The sequence below is a fragment of the Thermobia domestica genome, chromosome 7 (genome assembly GCF_964235325.1).
Source record: "Thermobia domestica chromosome 7, izTheDome1.hap1.1, whole genome shotgun sequence".
In the NCBI taxonomy this organism is placed as follows: domain Eukaryota; kingdom Metazoa; phylum Arthropoda; class Insecta; order Zygentoma; family Lepismatidae; genus Thermobia; species Thermobia domestica.
The window spans coordinates 83381921-83400917 of NC_137460.1; the positions used below are offsets into that span (position 1 = coordinate 83381921).

The following is an 18997-nucleotide window of genomic DNA, read 5'->3' on the forward strand; positions in this document are numbered from 1 at the left end:
TTGGAAGAGGTGGGGGGGCAACTTCAGGCACGTAAGTTTGTGTTAGAAAGTGTGGCAAATAAAGTTGATTTTTATTTAACAATGGTGGCCTTCAACAATGAAACTAACAACAATGTGTGGAATCGACACGTACATTCCCTAGATATTTCAATCTTAAATGGGTATGCAAAGTTTGGTCAGTTTCTGGTAGAAAGTAAGGCAGATAAAGTTGATTGTTTACTTAACATTGATGGCCTCTAACAATGAAACTGACAACAATATGTGAAATCGACAACTACCATTCCCTAGATGTCTCAGTGGTAATCCGATGTGTGTGCCAATTTTGGTCAGTTTAAGGTTCAAAGTACAGCAAATAAAGTTGATTTTTTATTTGACGATGGTGGCTTGCAACAATGTAACTAACAACAATATGTGAAATCGACTGGTACCATTCCCTAGATATCTCTGCGGTAATCCGATGGGTGTGCCAAGTTTTTCAGTTTGTGTTAGAGTATGTAGTAGATAAAGTTGATTGTTTATTTAACATTGGTGGCCTTTCACAATGAAACTAACAACAATATGTGAAATCGACAATTACCATTCCATAGATATCTCAATCGTAAATGAGTGTCCAAGTTTGGTTAGTTTGTGGTAGAAAGTATGTAAAATAAAGTTGATTGTTTATTTAATAATTTAGAAATCTAACGATTGTTTATTTAACAATGGTGGCCTTCAACAATGAATCTAACAACAATATGTGAAATCGACACATACCATTCCATAGATATTTCAATCGTACATGAGTGTGTAAAGTTTGGTTAGCTTGTGCTAGAAAGTATGGCAGATAAAGTTGTTTGTTTATTTAACAATGGAGAAATCCAGCGATTGTTTATTTAACAATGGTGACTTTTAACAATGAAACTAACAACAATATATGGAATCGACACGTACCATTCCCTAGATATTTCAATCTTAAATGGGTGTGCAAAGTTTGGTCAGTTTCTGGTAGAAAGTACGGCAGATAAAGTTGATTATTTACTTAACACTGGTGGCCTCTAAGAATGAAACTAACAACAATATGTGAAATCGGCACGTACCATTCCCTAGATTTTGAAACGTTCATGAACTAAATTATATCCGTTTTTGCTTAACATTTGAATTATTCATTTTATTTTTGATTGATAGCCCGACTATATTATTCTCATCCCCACAAACAAGAAAAAAATTTCTTGAAACTTGATTTCCGGAATGCATTCAACGAAATCAACAGAGACTCAATGCTTACAGCTGTAAAAACGCACTTCCCTTATATATACGCTTTCATACATCAGTGCTATTCACACCCTAGTCATCTATTCTTTGGTGAAAACATCATTCTCTCCCAGCGAGGTGTTCAACAAGGCGACCCCCTAGGACCTGCTTTATTTGCGTTAACACTTCAATCTATTGTCAGCAACATCAATACTGAGTTAAACATTTGGTATCTCGACGATGGAACTATAGCTGGGGACAAGGAAGATGTTCTGGAAGCTTTGACAAAGATCTATAATCAATCTCGCGAGATTGGATTAAATCTCAATTTCAACAAGTGTGAAGTTGGTTTCCTGGAAGTCTCAAACGAACAGGCTAACACCCTGCACACCCTCGTCAACGAAGTCGCACCTGGAATTCAACTTATATCACCAGACAGAGTTTCCCTTTTAGGTGCAGCACTAAACACTGACACTCGACGCACCATGTTACTGGACAAAATATTCAAATTAGATTTCTTTTTCACTCGCCTATCTAAAATTTCTGCACACTCAGCTGTCTATCTCTTACGGGCCTCATTAGCAATATTTAGACTGTTATATTTCCTTCGTAGTTCTTCATCTTGGCGCGAGACAGATCTTCTGAATCAATACGATAATTCCATCCAACTTGGCCTAGAATCTCTTCTCAACTGCTCTCTTACGGATAGGTCATGGCTACAGGCATCTCTCCCAGTGGATCACGGAGGTCTAGGTATTCGTCGAGCCCTTGATTTGGCCACTCCATCTTTCCTTTCTTCCATTCATAGCTCTATGCCATTGATCACTTCTCTTCTTCCCCAGGATATTCATCAAGGTTCTGAAGCTGAGATTAATAGTTGTATCTCCCAGTGGAGATCGTGCGGCGGACTTGCTCTACCTGATCTTGAGAAGAGAAATTTACAATCTTGATGGGGCGCTTCTCTTAAACTCCACATTTTCTTCTCTTCTTCAGTCCTCCGGCAATCCTGAGGATAAGGCACGTCTTCTAGCTACTCACGTAACAAAAAGAACAACCAAAAATAGGAAAAGTAACAGCTTAATATTTAATTCGAGTTAAATCAGTACGAACGGTGAATTGTCAAACAGTCGTGTGATCCATTGGACCCCATTGGGAGTTCTAGGGTTAAATGATATGTTCGGTTTCCGTATTTCAAATGCTAGAGATATTTCATAGATTTCTGCTATTGTCATTAATTACAGACAAAAAAGATGAAATTCCTTCCGCTTTCTAGCTGATGAGGTTCGTCATGCTTCCAGGTTTTGACTAAACCTAGGGGATTGTCAGGGTGAAGACGAGGTTTACTAATATCTGATAATCCGCTGTTTCTTTATTAAATACTGCCCAAAAGAATTTCAGTGATTCGGTCGACATGGCTGTACAACAGCGACCGTCAAATTTCTGATTTATTCATTTTTTTCTTCTGCTCGCTGAGTTTTATATTTAAGTAATATAATTAATTCATACTTAAAAACATATGAAAGTAAATTAATATGTCATCAAATACAGAGCCATTAATGCCGAATCAACATGCTGACAAAAGTAGTAATTTACTTTCTAGGCGCTTAAGTAAAATTTTGGAAACTCGTTTGGAAAATGATAAGGTGAGTGACACGTCTGCTAATCTAGTTCAATGTTTATCTTATACAATTTTATAAATTGATGTGGCATATTTTTGAAATTTGTGGCGGCCAGAATTCTTGAGTTAAAATTTCTTACTTGGTATATACTCTGTATTTTTTGTTGGTTCAGGTTTATATTAGATTAGATTATGTTAGGCTAGGTTAGCTTACTTTCTGTTAGGTTAGGTTAACTTTGCAGGTGTAGTTTTGGCGCACCAGTAGAAATAATTGTTGAATGCAGATATATAGTACAGGTACGTTCTTTTTTATTTTCGTATCAGTCGATAAGTAAATAAAAGTCGCTTTGTTACCCCCTTTGTAAATTCGTACATACTCAACGAATAATCCTTGAAAGTATGAGCGTCCTGCTCCTCCGGGAACTGATGCAGCTTCATGTATACTATATCCTTGTCGGTTCTCCTAAAAAAAAAATTGCGACATGAAAATATCTCACGTGGCACAGATAAAATTCAAGGGTGCCACCAGATATAATTGGTGAAGAATTAAAATTCTTTTTCGATTTGCGTGTAAATACGGTTTCCGGATGTACGGCATAAGAACGACAGTGCAAAAGTACAAACCAAGCTGTGCTAGGTGGCCATTAAATGCACGAATGCTGTCTAAACGAGTCAAGGTAGGGCGAAGCTGGTGGTCCCGTGCGGGATGCGTCCGAAGGGAGCAGGCGCGTCAGCGATGGTAACTCGGCAAGAGTGCACTTTGTACAGAATAAGTGATTTTCTCACATTGTTGACATAACGCAAGGTAGGAATAAGTAGGGTAGCGTCGGGTTAGGGAAGTTTGGGCCCTTTTCGTTAAAATTAATAGAGTGTAATTTCTCGTATTACAATTTATTGTATTGGTTCCTATGAATGTTCTGCACAAAGTGCACTCTTACCGGTAACTATATATGCACAAGCGAGGACAGTGAAAATGATGTAGATTTTCACAAATATACGAATCTCAGTAGAACTTGTCATGGCTTAACACTAGTAACGTTCCACTTATAAAATACAGCTTCTGTACACTGTGCAGTAATACACCGCCGGCGGAAAATAGCGTCTAATAGAGTCATCTTTCATGGGCACACTTATTTTATCCACGTGGTGAAAGAAAACTTAAAAGCCGTTTCTTTGTTCTCTGAGATCCAAAAATACTTCGAGCAGAATAAAGAACCAGAATTAAATTTATTTATTCCAAGTGAAAAGAATTTTTGAAACTCGTGTACTTTAATAGATGAAAAATAAAAAAATTAAAAATATAGTGTATCTTGTATTTTCTTTAACTTTATTGAATTTTCTGTAAGGTCATCGCACTTATGATCTAGATTGCCTTCATCGAGATTTTGTTCAGATGAAACAGGACTCAATCTCGATTCTATTTTCGTTCGTGGAAGAAAATTGAAGTAACAACAGTGAACCGTCATGTTTAAAAATCTGTAGAAAAATAATATCGTACCTATGTTTCTTACCTGAAAATCACAGTAAAATTGTTAAACTTGATTACAGAGAACTGTTGAGAAAGATAGGCGTCAATAAGTATCGATATAATTTAAGCAATATTCACAAATTACCACTGGAATAAATAAATAAATAAGCGCAGATCATGCGGTGAAAAATGACTTAAGCTATTGTGTATCCCTGAAGATGATTGTCCGAGTGTCTCACCAAAACTATTGGAAGAGAGGTTGACGAGCAACATTACAAGGCGATTGATTTGAGATATTACAATGTGTTTCATACGCCCAATAAGTAATTACGTCAGCAAAATACTAGATGGTAGAGTATTTTTAACTTGTAGTTTGCGTTATGCTGCTCATGAATACCCCATATTTTCGCTGTGAATGAACAATTTATGTTAGGAATGTTGTACTCTCACATTATTAAAGGGATTGCACTACAATGCTTTAAAAGAAGCAAGAGAAAAAATAACAAGCGAGTGCTTATTTTTAAGTCACTGTCTTGGATTGACTGGGAAGTCTTATATGGAATGATCGCTAGTTTTAGAATTTGTGTAACTATTTCTTATATTAAATAAATTATTGAAGTTTCATGGTGTAATAACAACAAATGGACGAATGATGAATTCAGATTAATGAAGTGATATACGATAATTTGTGGAATTATAAATCGGAAGAACGTTGGTGATATTAGCTTCACAGAAGCGAATCGACCACTATTAAAAGCCATGTGTAATCAGGTTTCCAACGTACTGTTTAAAAATAGGTGCTTTTCTACTTAAACGGTTAACTACTACTACTACGGTTAACATCCGGTTATGACTGATTAACCTGCTCAGCATGTAAATTCTCAATCGTAATGTTTATACGTACGTACACACCGGGTTGTGTTTGATTTCGTCTTTTCATTGTTTTGCATGAATGGTGAATATTAAATTTATGCCTAGCAGTAGGCAATATATTTCCTCATAGTTGGTACTGAGTATACGTCTACTGAATTTCTCACATACTTCCTGATAATTACTTTTTTTTTTTTTTTTTCCTCTAGGAAACTCTGGAAGCGCTAAAAGAGCTTTCTACATTTTTTACTGAAAATACTCTTCAGTCCAGAAGAAACTTAAGAAGTAAAATAGAGAAGAGAAGTTTGGCTATAAATGAGGTAAGATTTAAGTTTGTATGTGAGTTTTTATTTATTTATTTATTTATTTATTTTTAATTAACGCAGAGTTTGTTAAACTACATTGTCAAAATAGGCAAGTAAAAATAAATGCTGCCCCCATGTCGGGTAGCCAATGAGTATAGCCATCCGATTTATACGTAAATTTTCACTAAGATTAGAATAAAAGGTACTACATGAAAGAGGAAAAGGAATGAAAATATATAAAGATACAATAACAAACATCATAATACCAGTACTTCTGATTTACATCAAGCTTTTTAAAGGAAAAGTTCCAATAGGTTAATTATTAATAAATGTTCGAAAATACGAGATGAATATCTCAAATATGAACAGTCTTACCTTGTATCATGAAGTAGTTGTACGTTATTCAAACTGTCAGGTGTCCGCTTACTACACCTTTGTCATTTACTTATAGGAGCTGCTAAACTGAAAACATATGAGAACGTTCCTGCCTCCTTGTGGAACCTTTCTTAGAAAAGAAAACAACCTCGTATCGAATTCTGCTTCTTGGAAAAATACAATGCACACTTCATAGGCTTAGCACTGAGTTTAATGTTCTTGTTCTTGTCGTAGATCGATACTTATAATTTTGTCATTTTTCCCCTATTGTTAAGAGTAAATACAGTGGTGGTTTGTGTGTTTTAGAATTTGGCTTAATACGAGTATGTGTATTATGTCATTTTATGGTATGTGTATGTGTGGATTTATTCATGCAACGAAAATTCTTTAAGAAAATCTGAGTGTGGACATTTTAGTCCCCATGATCTAAATTCATTACATTGAAATCTGAAAGTCATCGTGACTCATCTAGCCTACTTAACGTCTGAGGATGATAATGTTAGGTTATTGAAACTGTTACGATTTATTTTAATTTTAATAAATAATATATACTCTGGTCAGAAAAGTATTAATTATTTAAGAAGTAGTTAGGGAACTCTTTTAAATTTTTTAGTCTTATATGCTATCCCTTTAGAGTGTTCTGCGGAGGTTCGACTACCGAAATTCGTTATTATTTTCGAGATACGGAATAAATAAATGATTGGGTATGAACTCAAAGGTAGCAACTCTCAAGGATCACGTCCTCCGAAGATGATGACAGATTGCTGAAATAGGCATCGAAATAATTAGGATTTAAATAGAAAAAAAGATACGCTATGTATATGCAATTTATTTTCTTAAATTCTTCACATGCTTAGTTGCAACGCCGTTGTTTGATCCTGATGAAGGATACTCGACTGAAGTATCCGAAATATTGACGTTGAAATTACATTCTTTATACTCAGGAATACAAAGATGATTATTGATTTCTATATGTAATCTAAATATTTCTTTGATGAATGAATCATACTGCTTCTTATTACTCGAAAATGTTATTTAGAATATAGTTTAATGTGTTTTGAACTTAAATAAAGACAGCTAAATGAAGATTATAGCAGTGAGCCTCGAAGAGCTGGCGTATCTTATTGAATATAGAGTTTCCTTATAGAATGGGATAATGTATCAAAATTCAGATCTAGCCATTTATTATAAAGATGTATCCATCCATCTATAAAGTTATGGACACAAGAATAACTTTAAAGTGTCTCTCTTTCCCACCGTACTCACATTTTTGTGTTGAATTGTATAAAAGAAGCGAACTCCAAGTTATCTAGCTCATTTTAGAATGATTACCAATGCCATTAATATAAGCTATACATGAATTTGTTAATCTGATAAATACATATTTTTTCACAGGAATTTTTGCATGCATTTCGTGAAGTTAAAGAAGTTCTTGACAATATTTATGAAGATGTATCTGCAATGAATAATATGGTACAAGATATGAATTTAAGGCTGCAAGCAACTAAGACACAGACACATCATTTGATAGACCAGACCACAAAATTGCAAGCAGAAAGGTTTGTAATTGTGTCTCTGTTATAGTTTATTGAAATAGAAGTTTTATTCGATTTTGAAAGTCATATAGCTATAATTGTAGTTAAACGGAGTGACGACAAACCTGTGAAATCGAGAAATGTCAAGGAATTTGTGAAAACAGGGAAAAGTCGTGAAATTCTCTTAAGAGTCAAGATTTGTTGATTTGCTAAGAATGAGATTTAAAAAAAAAAAGAAAAAAAATCAGATGTGGTGTATTTTGTGCTTGTATTTTATTTGTCAGCTGCTTATCTGTGTTTACCACTAACAGTGTCTAACAAATTTATGTTCTACAGCTGTGTGTCTTATCTTTTGCTTTTCGCTTGTGCAGTGGAGTATCATATTGGTGAAACATTCGCAAACCACAGCTGGATCAACGATGCAATGGTAAATCCATTTTCGATGCACGCATAATTCGAATCTTTTTCCTTTTTCGTCCTTATTAATTTCGATTTCATTGGAGTGTCTTGTGCCACATTAAGTGAAGGTAGCATATTATAACATGTTACAAATAAAAGGATTATGGTTCTGTGTTCCCATTGTAATGTATTTTAATTCGCAAGGAAGTTCATTTCTGAAGTGCATTCGAATTTACAAATATCGTTGATAAAGTTGCGTATGCATTAAGTCAATACTCAGTGAATAGCCGGAGGGGGCGCGGTGGCTCAGTGGTAGAGCGTTCACCTCCGGTGCTTGGGGTCCTTGGTTCGATCCCAGCTCACGCCGTGTGGACTTTGTGGTGGACAAACACCGTGCTCGTGGGTTTCCCCGGGGTTCTCCCACTTTCTTCATTCCACCATTTCATTCATTTCTCATCATCACCGTCTCCTTTAGCCTAACCAGCATAACTAAGACCTAAAACTCAAAGATTTCATTTCTTCATTTGAATAGCCGGACTAATTTCATCGGTTCCTGAATCCTTAAATATGGGATATGTTTTCGGATGCCAAAGTGTACTTTCTACTTTGTGCTTATAATGCAACATTTATTACCTGTTATACATTACTTGATACATCTTTAATCGCAATACTGTGATATACATTTGTTATACATTTCTAATGATTTATTAGTGATGATGCGTCTCAAAGTTAAAAGGATATTGCTAATTCTCATTTTACAATTATTCTCACATGAAAAATGATGAAGCAGTTTGCGAATAATATTTATGATACATTTGTTCAATATAAGTTTCGTTCTCTCTCTTAATCATTCTTTGAGCCAATTTTTTCTATGCTTTATTAGTGCCAATATAAAATGTTCAAAGTTTTATAAAACAAGATTCTTTCACACAAGACGTGTAAATATATTTTGTAATTGGAATGCAGCTTTTGAAATGCAGGTACAGAAACTTGTTCTTGGGAGTTAGAGAGCATGCCCTCATCGGGACACTCCTATTATCCCTCCTCCTCAAAAATACGTAACAAAAACTGGATTTCTTCAGTTAACAATCTGCAGCGAAATTAAAGAAAATAAAAAAAGGGACGGTTAGAATTTACGATTCAAACTAACTTAAAATAATATTACTTTGTTTTTAGTATACAATGGAAGTAACAAAGTTTCATTATGTGCAATTCCTGTTTTAATGTTGATATATTCATACCTTTACCGAGGAAAAAAACGTCGTAAATGAGATCTCCATCGTGTTCATATGTTACTGTTCTTTATCTTGTTTCTTGCCAAAAATCCATGGACTTTGGAAAGCCATGAGTGCGCGGTATGCGCGTAATAAACACCGGGTGAACGGGTTTTCTCAGGGTTCTCTCGTTTCCTCCCTATTCACTTGATTTAATTTTTAACTCGTTAATTCAGTAATTGGAACCGCAGTGGCTCAGTGGTAGAGAGCTCACCTCCGGCGGCGTGGGTCCCTGGTTTGATCTCAGTTCCCGCTAAGTGGGCTTTGTGGTGCACAAACACTGTTTGCGTGGGTTTTCTCGGCGTTCTCCTGTTTCCTTCCTTTTCGTCACCCTACGATTATCACCCATCTGATCATCACAGTCTCCCTTAGCCTTCTTGCATTACTATCTCTTCCTTGCTGATCTAGTGACCAGCGCGTGCACCTGTGGTGTACGTAGTCTCGGGTTCGATTCCCGGTGGAAGAACACTAAAAATTTACTTTCACAATCATCCATCTCGTTTAGTCCAAATTGCATAACCGTGGGACATTAAATTAAGATTTTATTCATTCTTAGTAATTACCAGTTCGTTTGTGAGAGGTTAAACTAATAATTTAATGTGAAGTATAAAAGCAAAGGGCTTTTGTCTGTCAATAACCATGAAACGCCTTCGGAAATAGTGAAATTACTAGGATGTTATAAAATAGAGGATCTGCCCATACTTATTTTCATCATATGAACTCAATGAACCCAAAAAAACAACCGAGCATCGTTTGAACCGGCACGTCTGATTGGCTACGCTTGTTTCTGCCATGATTGTTGGCTCGAATCATTGCGATATTAGCGGCGCGGAGTGGGCAGAGTAGGTGTGGCGAAGCTGTGACGTATGATTTCACGATTTTGTTGTATGGGCAGATCCTCTATTTTATAACATCCTGGAAACTACGAATTTCCAATGATTTTACTTCAGTCAGCCGTGTAAATAATGTTTGGGGACACAGTTTTATTTTTCTCAGGAATAAGCTGTTCTCTACTCGCTTTCTGGCGTGGGATTTTAGTTTAATTTCGCTGTAGTATTCGTTGCTGGAAAATAGAATTTTGTAAACACCGAAATGTACGAACATAATAGTTAGCAGATTATCACAAGAAATTCCAAATAAATAAAATAAATAGTAACCTGAGAATCAGTGTATACACTTCATTATCGTGTATTAAACACGCGATCGTGTTTCATTGTTCACGTGTTTGAGTTCATTTTTATTTCTCATTCGTCGAAACTTAACATGTTTACATGCCTAGACTAAGTACAAAAACTAGCTGCATCAAAGAGAAAAAGAAGCAGCAAATGCAAGTTGATTTGATACAGTGGATCGAGGCGATGTACGTGGCAAAAGAAACATGTTTTATACAATTAACTACAAATTTTTATTTAGGACAGCATATTGTATAGGAAGGCGGTCTAGAAGCAAAGGCTAGGGAGGTGCATAATAACAGCTTTCTGATAAATTTATGGCCTTTTATTTATTTATTTATTTTTTTTTTTTTAAACAAAACTGCTAGTTTAACAAGGTTGTTCAAGTTTCACAGGCAGGATCGGAAGGGAAAAGATGTTGTAGTGGTGTTTGGTGTTCGTTGTATTCGGTGTTCCTGTGCAGATAACAAGAAAGTCATTTTCTAAGTATTACAAGACCCCGTTTGATTTTTTCTGGTTGTTAGATAGTTCTTTATGTGATGAGGGAAGTACCAGATTACAAACTTTCTGTTTCTTGCAAAATCTCCCAGAGCTTCTTTTCGCTAAATGACATGGGATGGCAAGCGGTAACAAGTCACATGAAAGGTAAAAGCATAAATCGGTACAGAATTTAAAGGTTTATGGCGATGCGTGCTCAAATATGGATTCTATGATGCAGATAGGTTCGAGTTCGAGGACGAAAAAAAGTAGTTTGGGGAAGGGGATTTTCTGCCAACATAAGAGTTTCACTTTTTATATTAGTGTTTTACCATACATTTAATCAAAATCAGGGGAGGGGGAATTGCACCCTTCTGTCCTGTCCAAATGACGCCCCTAGAATCTTTGCTTGGAATTACTGAAAAAAAGGAAAAAAAAAAAAAAGAAAAGAAAAGAAACTAATCATTGAATAAGATTCATTTCTGTCAATAGTTTTTAGAGCTCTGCACCCGCATTACAGACCTTGGGAAGCACCAAACCTACCGCCGTGATTGACAGTTTCCGTAGATTTCACAAGAAGCGTCTTCCTAGCTTGATGTGATATGCAGTCTTTGAACAAGGGAAAGAATGCAAATAACTGCGTTTATGAAGCTATGGGATCATTTTGTGACATTTTTTAATTCAAACTCTAAAAAAACATTTCAGAACAAACGAATGAAAGAGACTGTTTTCGAGGTATAAAGCTAGTAAAATTTCTTTCTTTCTTTCTTTTTTTTTTTTTTTTTTTTCGACTGAGTGGAAAGTGTATATTTTGCACACAGACTGTTTTAGAAAGGAGAGGAGGAGGGTGAGGAGGCCTAGATTGAATACCAGGAACAGGCAGTTGATCGAATGCATAAGCACACGGTGCAAGAGTTCGTTAGTAATTTGGACTTAAAACTTTTTGTAACACTTTCATTGCTTCGGTCTGTACCGATACAAAAGTTGAACAAATGAGTATCATTTCACAGTGTGAAACTAAGACTTCCAGACTGTGCGAGGTCAATACACAAACTTTGTATAATTACTTGTACATCTACATCTATAATTACTTGTTCTAATAAAGTAAAAAGGTCAAAGATAGAACCGGTTTCTCGGACGCTGAATCCATATAAAAAATTCATTACTTACTGTCTCCTACTGTTTTTCTTCTATGGTGATAAATCAGGGGTATAGAAGCAAAACCTGACAAATCCATTTTTCAATTTTGTCAGGAAACGAAACAAAAGTGATCCACTTACGTTTCAGAATTGTTGAACATTTTTTTTTATGGTACATTTCACTTATCTGCATTAAGTAGTGACCACTAAACAAAACAAACAAACAAAAAAACAAAAATAATAATGATAATAAATAAATAAATAAATAAATAAAATAAAAAAAATCAATAATTCTGAAAGATAAGGGAGTCACTTTTGTTTCGTCTCGTGACAAAATTGAAAAATGGATTTAGCAAGTTTTGCTTCTGTATCCCTGAAATGTTCAAAATAAAAATCGTTAATTTGAAGTACTTGAAGGAGATAAAACCTATTCTTGGCACGCTAAATCGATGATTGATTATTAAAAAAAAAAAAAAAAAAAAAAAAAAAAAACTCTTCGACAGTTTTTGCTCTACAAAATTCTAAAACCAGAATTATTAGTAAATTCAGACACTTCCGGTTTCGATATAGTGTTACGGGTTGTGATATGTATATATAATTGAGAGGTTGTGTCCATTGCATATACCATTTGTCGCTGTCTATTACCATTTCTGTTCTATCTTGATAAATTTTGAAACCAGAAGTGGTTTATTTGAAGCACTTCTGGATTGAACAGAGAGTTCATTTTGGAAACACTAATCCGGCGCAGATTTTCACCGCCATCCTTTCTCACGGAACTGAGTGTTGCACAGCACGCGGAATGATGTAGTATTGCACTTTCTATTATTCACGACCTCTATAACTCCTTACATTTTTTTTTCAGACGTTTACATTAAATTGATAAACATCTGTATATTTAAGTTGGAATTTTATTTCACGCTAATCAACAAATTATTCATTAGTAAAAATAAAATCAGGAATATTTTAATCGTGGGATCATTCTTTTTAATAAAAATATTGATCAGTTTACGAAAATTCGTTTACTTTGTAGAAGGGGAATTCGTAGTTTATCTTTATCTCTGCAGATTTCTTCTTGAGTGTAATTAACTATTAGTATCGTTATAATATATCAAACCTTCCTCATAAACACACTTTAAGAAATCATTTCAGATTGAATGTTCTGTATTGATTTTGATTGTGACTTGCAAAAACTAATATAAGTATTCTTCTAAACGATCTTCAGCTGATCATAGTTACACCTCCATAGCTGATCATAGTTCGTGACAAAGTAAAATTCTTTCGTATCAACTTCACTTTGCAGCTGTTGTATAATGACGTTCTTCTTAGTGATATGTTTGCAATAGTTTGATATTTTTAAAAGAAAATTCTGGAATTGAATGGACGGATTAAAGACTTTGTGCTTAAATTAGACCATTTGTGAATTAAATGATTGTATTGCTTAATTTGTATTGTAGAAATTGACGTTTAAATTGCCATGACACTTTCAATGATTTCTTTCGTGCTTTTTTTATTTTCAGCCAGAAGTTGTCGATGGAACAGGATGTCGCTGCAGCTTTTCTTCGTAGTTTCCAGTTATCACCTGCAGAACAAGCAGTTTTGAGAGGGACGCGAGACGGTGCAATTACTGGTGAATTTTTTACTGTACTGAATCGTGTCCAGTCGATACATCATAACTGCCGAACTCTTATGCAGTCTGGTCATCAGACTGCTGCTCTTGAAATAATGGAACAGATGGCATTGTATCAGGTAAAGGAAAAAGTATTCTTCAAATGTTCGAATTCTTCAATGGAATTTAAAATATTTCATTAAGAATTTCTTTTGTTTAGATGCAAATAAGTGGGTAACCTACTACAAATCTGATATATACGCTGATTAAATTAGAATTTCGTAGCCAAGCTGTAATAGTTTTGGTTTGATCATCAAAGAAATACGCAGTCTTAGGTTCTCTTGTCGGAAGATTGTGTTTTTTCTATTTACTAATTCTTTATGCTTTTTATCGAATACAGCTTTTGGTTTATCTAAATGGAAGCAGTACTTGTTTTAATTAATTATTTGCTTCTCCATCCGCTGATTTTATGTTACGTTTGTACCTTGCTTGCAATAATGAAAGATGACATGCTTTAAATGTTGCTTATTTTCTTCCATTTTCAGTTATAAACTTGCTATACAAAACTGATCAATCTCGACAAAATTTTGTCAACGTGCTTGCTAAAATAACAGCTGTCACAATCCAATTTAATATAGTTTTACAAATGAGGTTTAAAGACAATTAAGCGCTCTAAAGTCATCATAAGGAAACCGGACGAACTTTTCGGCTAACACAGTACATAACTTAGAAATAACTTCAGAAGATACCATCTAGCTCGTTTCTGCAAATCTCATCCAGCTTGTACTCAAATTTAGTTTTTTTTCATCCTTTTTCAAATTTTCTGCATATTTTCCACATTATCATGACCACAAGTAGCCCTGAGCTTAACACAGCCGATAGTTATTTGTGGTGAATTATCAGAAAAGTGCTTAAACAACAACTACTACTACTACTACTATAATAATAATAATAATAATAATAATAATAATAATAATAATAATATCTTGTTAAGATAATCAAGGTATAATGTGCTTGCCTTCTGTTGTTGGAAATTGCAATAATAAAACCAATTATCATGGCGAGTGAAATAAAAAGGGTGAAGAAAATGCACGATTGGACTGGGTCTCCGGCTTACCGTGACAATGCGTTAACCACTGTATTATCTAGTCTGCTTTCTGCACAGCCATACATTCTTCCATTCTTGTTGTTCGTGCTCAGCCACTCAAATTACATGGATTGTATCACAACTTGTGCTGTGCTTGGACAAGTCAGTGTCTATATTACAGAATACTTCTGTTGTTATTATTATTATTATATTTGATACGTTTCATTTACGTCCTCTCTTTCACAAGTAGCAATATAAAAATGGTATTTAGTGTGGAGATTATCTTCTTCCTATCCTTTGTTTTGCATTCATTTCAAAGAAATACTAAAGTTCGAGACAGGTCCCTATAAGCCGTAGATATCGAAAGTACGCATCATATTTAAAGAATATTATAACAAAATTAGTCTGAAGTATGAATCTTTTTTTATGTCAAGTATGTTTGCTTTCTTTATCATGTGTGTTTGAAGATTCATGTAATAATAATAATAATAATAATAATAATAATAATAATAATAATAATAATAATAATAATAATAATAAAAATAATACATGGAGATGACTTGATGTATTTTTAATTTGTTTTGTTTTGTTTGTATTTCTCTCGTAATCTTTTATTGTATATTATTGTACATATGACCATTTTGGCCTCGGCTGTGGTCTTTATCATCATCAATAAATAAATTTATTATTATTATTATTATTATTATTATTATTATTATTATTATTATTATTATTATTATTATTATTATTATTATTATTATTATTATTATTATTATTATTGTACTTTACATTTTCTGTTACAAGTTATTAATGTTTCCCGTTATTTTTAGGAAACAGCTTTGGAAAGATTATATCGTTGGACGCAAAGTCACTGTCGAAGCATAGAGTCCCCGGAAATGAGCATACTTCTGACACAAGCTATGTCTTGCTTGCAGGATAGACCAGTTTTATTCAAGTATGTGTATAGAAACAATAACAAAGTAATATCAAAAATAGTTTATTTATTTCAAGTGAATACGTGATGAAACATGGTGTAGCAATAATATTAAGTATAATTTTCTAAAGTCTCAGTGAGTTTTATAACTACAGTCAATTGAAATGGTCCTTATAAATTTTTAAGACACATGTGTGTTCATACTTAGAATGTCATTTTTCATGTTTAGGATAAGATCGTTCCATCTTATTCAGTACGTAGAAATCAAATAATAAGATTATTTGTGACTAGATAGTTTAGACATTTGTCTAGTGCGGGAGACCTAGATTTTATCCACAGTAGAAGTACGTGTGGTTCTTATGCCTCATTATGTACCAGGCCTACGCCTCATATAAGTAGATGGAGTAAGGATAAAAAATAAATACCGAGCGAGTGTATGTAAACAGTTATTCAGTTCGCATTTCGCAGTCAGGAAATTTCGGCTTGAAATCCCGCTGCCAGCCATCCTTGTAGGTTTTGCCAGGGTTTTCTCCAGTTCGTCAATTAAATGTTCAGATAGACATTTTAAGTCCTAGCTGCCTTCCTTCCAAAATTCCTTCCTATGATTTACTGTTAATTTTCCTAATACAAAGTGGTTCCATTTTTTTTCTTTCTTTCTTTTTAAAGTTTAACTTACCTCAAGTACGAGGGTGACAGAAAGTTTTGGGAAACCAGCAGAAAGACAATAACCAGAATGCCATTTTTTAAAATTGGTTTCCAAGGTACTCGCCTATAACGGCAGTATATTTGACTGTTCGGATAAACCAATCGTTAAAGCAGTTACGACACTTAGCAGTAAGTACTTCAGAAACCTACATCTTTGTATGCTTGTACGCCTCTTTTGGGCTTAAAAGTTGCTGCCCACGCATTTTACTTTTGAAGGTTGGAAATAAGAAAAAATTATTGGAGGATAGGTCTGGTGACTAAACAAGGTAATACAGAATTGAACATTTTCACTGTTCAGAAACTCCAATGTTGAGCTGCTGTTTGAAAACTTGCACTGTCACAATGCAAAATGATGCAGCCTTTGGGGTTGAGAGATTTAAGTGTATTGACTACTTCTGGGAAACAAATGATAGCATCCACTCAGCATTAACTGTTCTGCGACTCTCGTAGGCGATAGTAGAGAGTGTCCAAATTTCCCGAAGAATGAAGCAACCATTTGCTTCGCACCACTGCGTGAACAAACAACTTTGTTGGTTTTGACTCATCTTGGAACACCTATACAGTACATTATCGTTTAGTTTCGGGTTCATATGAATAGGTCTGTGTTCATCAGAGCTGGCACTTCTGTTTTGACTCGTGTGAGCATACTCTTGCACCACATCACATTGGCATCTTTTGCTCTTGGTTAAATTATGGGGGATCCAATCAAGAACATAATTTTTCCACAGATAAATAATCATCACAAAGAAGTGCTTCTATTTGACTCATGCCAATATCTAAATGTCCCCGAATTTCACAGCATGTGACATGTCGATCATATTCAGTTAGTTCGTGCACAATATTGATGTTCTTTTGTACTATGTCTGTCGCTGGACGACCTCCTCGAGCTTCGTCACTGAGGCTGTCGCGGCTAAACCTAAATTCCTGACGCTAGTGATAAATGGCTGTTTTAGATAGGGTATCGGCTACATCACCAAACGTAGCACTCATTCGACTGACATATTGCGTTCGGTAGAAGGGGGCAAGGGTCGTTCCCCTGGTGGCATCGTCCGACTTCCACCCAACTTCCCTGACTTCCCCCAGCTATGTTGTATGTAATGTAAAATTATTATTTTCGGTATACAAAAAAGAAACAAAAAACAGCTGCCCTCCAAAGAAATTAAAGCTGGTGTCGTCACTGGAAGCCCTGTCGATAGTCTTAATAAATCTTTGCACGAAAATGCTCTCTGGTCAGACTCATTTTTTGCATAGATTTTCTCACCTGCTCCTATAAAACAGAAAGCAATTATTATTGGTTGGGAAACTACATGTATATAGAGGACATAATACTTCACAAATGTAACAACTTCCAATATATTGGAAGTTTCCTAATACTCAATTCCAGAAACTTTCATTGCAACCCTCGCATGCTCCGAGGCTTAAAAAAACTGCGATGATGATGATGAATGAACTGTTGGAATGAAGAAAGTGGGTGGGAACGGGAGAACCCAGAGAAAACCCAAACACACGGTGTTTGTATATCGCAAAGCCAACTTGGCGGGACCTGGGATCGAACCAAGGATCACATGCACCAGTGGTGAGCGCTTTACCACTGAACTGCCGTGGTCAATAGTTTCACAAAAATCTAAAATTGTTAATAGTAATTAAATCTTCACTGGGATTTTAACTGCTACGAAGTAAACTGTGTAAAATGTAAATCAGTATATGATTATAGTTTTCTACGTTTAATTATAACTTTTACAGTATAACCTATATATTTTTCCTTATCATAACCGTAGTTATTTTACTTTCAGGTACGTATTAGACGAACATTGCACTGCAAGAAGATCTGTGTTGGTGAGAGCATTTATAGACGCATTAACGCAAGGTGGTCCTGGAGGTACCCCACGTCCGATTGAAATGCATGCTTACGACCCAAAGCGTTATGTGGGTGATATGCTGGCTTGGCTTCATCAAGCCATTCCAAGTGAGAAAGAAAATCTACAAATTCTTTTGAAGGACTGCGAAAAAGCGGGTGAGTTGTTGTTGTGGGAATAGCTGTTCATATTATTCGCAAAGTTTAAGCGGGAAGTTCATAAAATTAAGATATAACTTTGTGTGTGTTACGTAAGAATGCATTGTAAAAAAATGTTTATAATAATAATTGTTTTTAGTGAACAAATAAATATGATAATGTAGGTACATTTAGAATAACTCAATTTCAGTGAAGTAGGCGCTATTTACATCTCCAGGATTTCGACTTAGGAGATCTTTGGATTAAAAGTATTACTGAACTTGAAATTATGTACAGTTCTTACAGAGAAAAGATTTTAGCTACTTATATTTCTTTCTTTCTTTTTTTTTTTAAAAAAAAGAAAGAATTTTCTCGCTTAGCTATATGGATAGCATACTGTGAGTTCGATCTTAAGTGGAGTCATAGAATTTTTGACATTTACCCAGCAACTGGGGAGCTATTGAATTGAAGGCTAGTTCCTCAGAAACATATTAATGGTGAAATTGTCTTGCTGTTCAGAAGTACACCAGCATTATATTTACTTTCGTCTTCTGAATATTTTCTTTTCTTTTTGGTGATGATAATGACTTCTATTAAGTACTTTAACGTTTAGTGTTGATGAAACCCATAGCCAGGAGGGGGGGGGGGTAATAGTACTAGAGCAGTGGTGCTATTCTGCCCGCTCTCTAAAACCCGTTGTTAAAATATTTCGAGTTCGCAGAACCGTTTATTATACCTAGATATAACAGTAAATTTTAGCCAGTTATGCATAAGAATGGTAAATTGTAGTTTGTTTTTAGAAATTCTTAC

General features: G+C 34.9%; 1 protein-coding gene across 1 annotated transcript in view; it reads left to right on the plus strand.

Annotated features, from left to right (window-relative positions):
- The first annotated feature begins 2626 nt into the window (after positions 1-2626).
- Cog6 (conserved oligomeric Golgi complex subunit 6) overlaps positions 2627-18997 on the plus strand; it is a 33700-nt gene continuing 17329 nt past the window's right edge. Inside the window, exons 1-6 of the mRNA XM_081764966.1 lie at positions 2627-2873; positions 5396-5506; positions 7262-7425; positions 13380-13608; positions 15386-15510; positions 17988-18208. Coding sequence (XP_081621092.1) covers positions 2763-2873; positions 5396-5506; positions 7262-7425; positions 13380-13608; positions 15386-15510; positions 17988-18208 — 961 coding nt within the window. The 5' untranslated portion in view covers positions 2627-2762. The remainder of the gene's footprint in view (positions 2874-5395; positions 5507-7261; positions 7426-13379; positions 13609-15385; positions 15511-17987; positions 18209-18997) is intronic.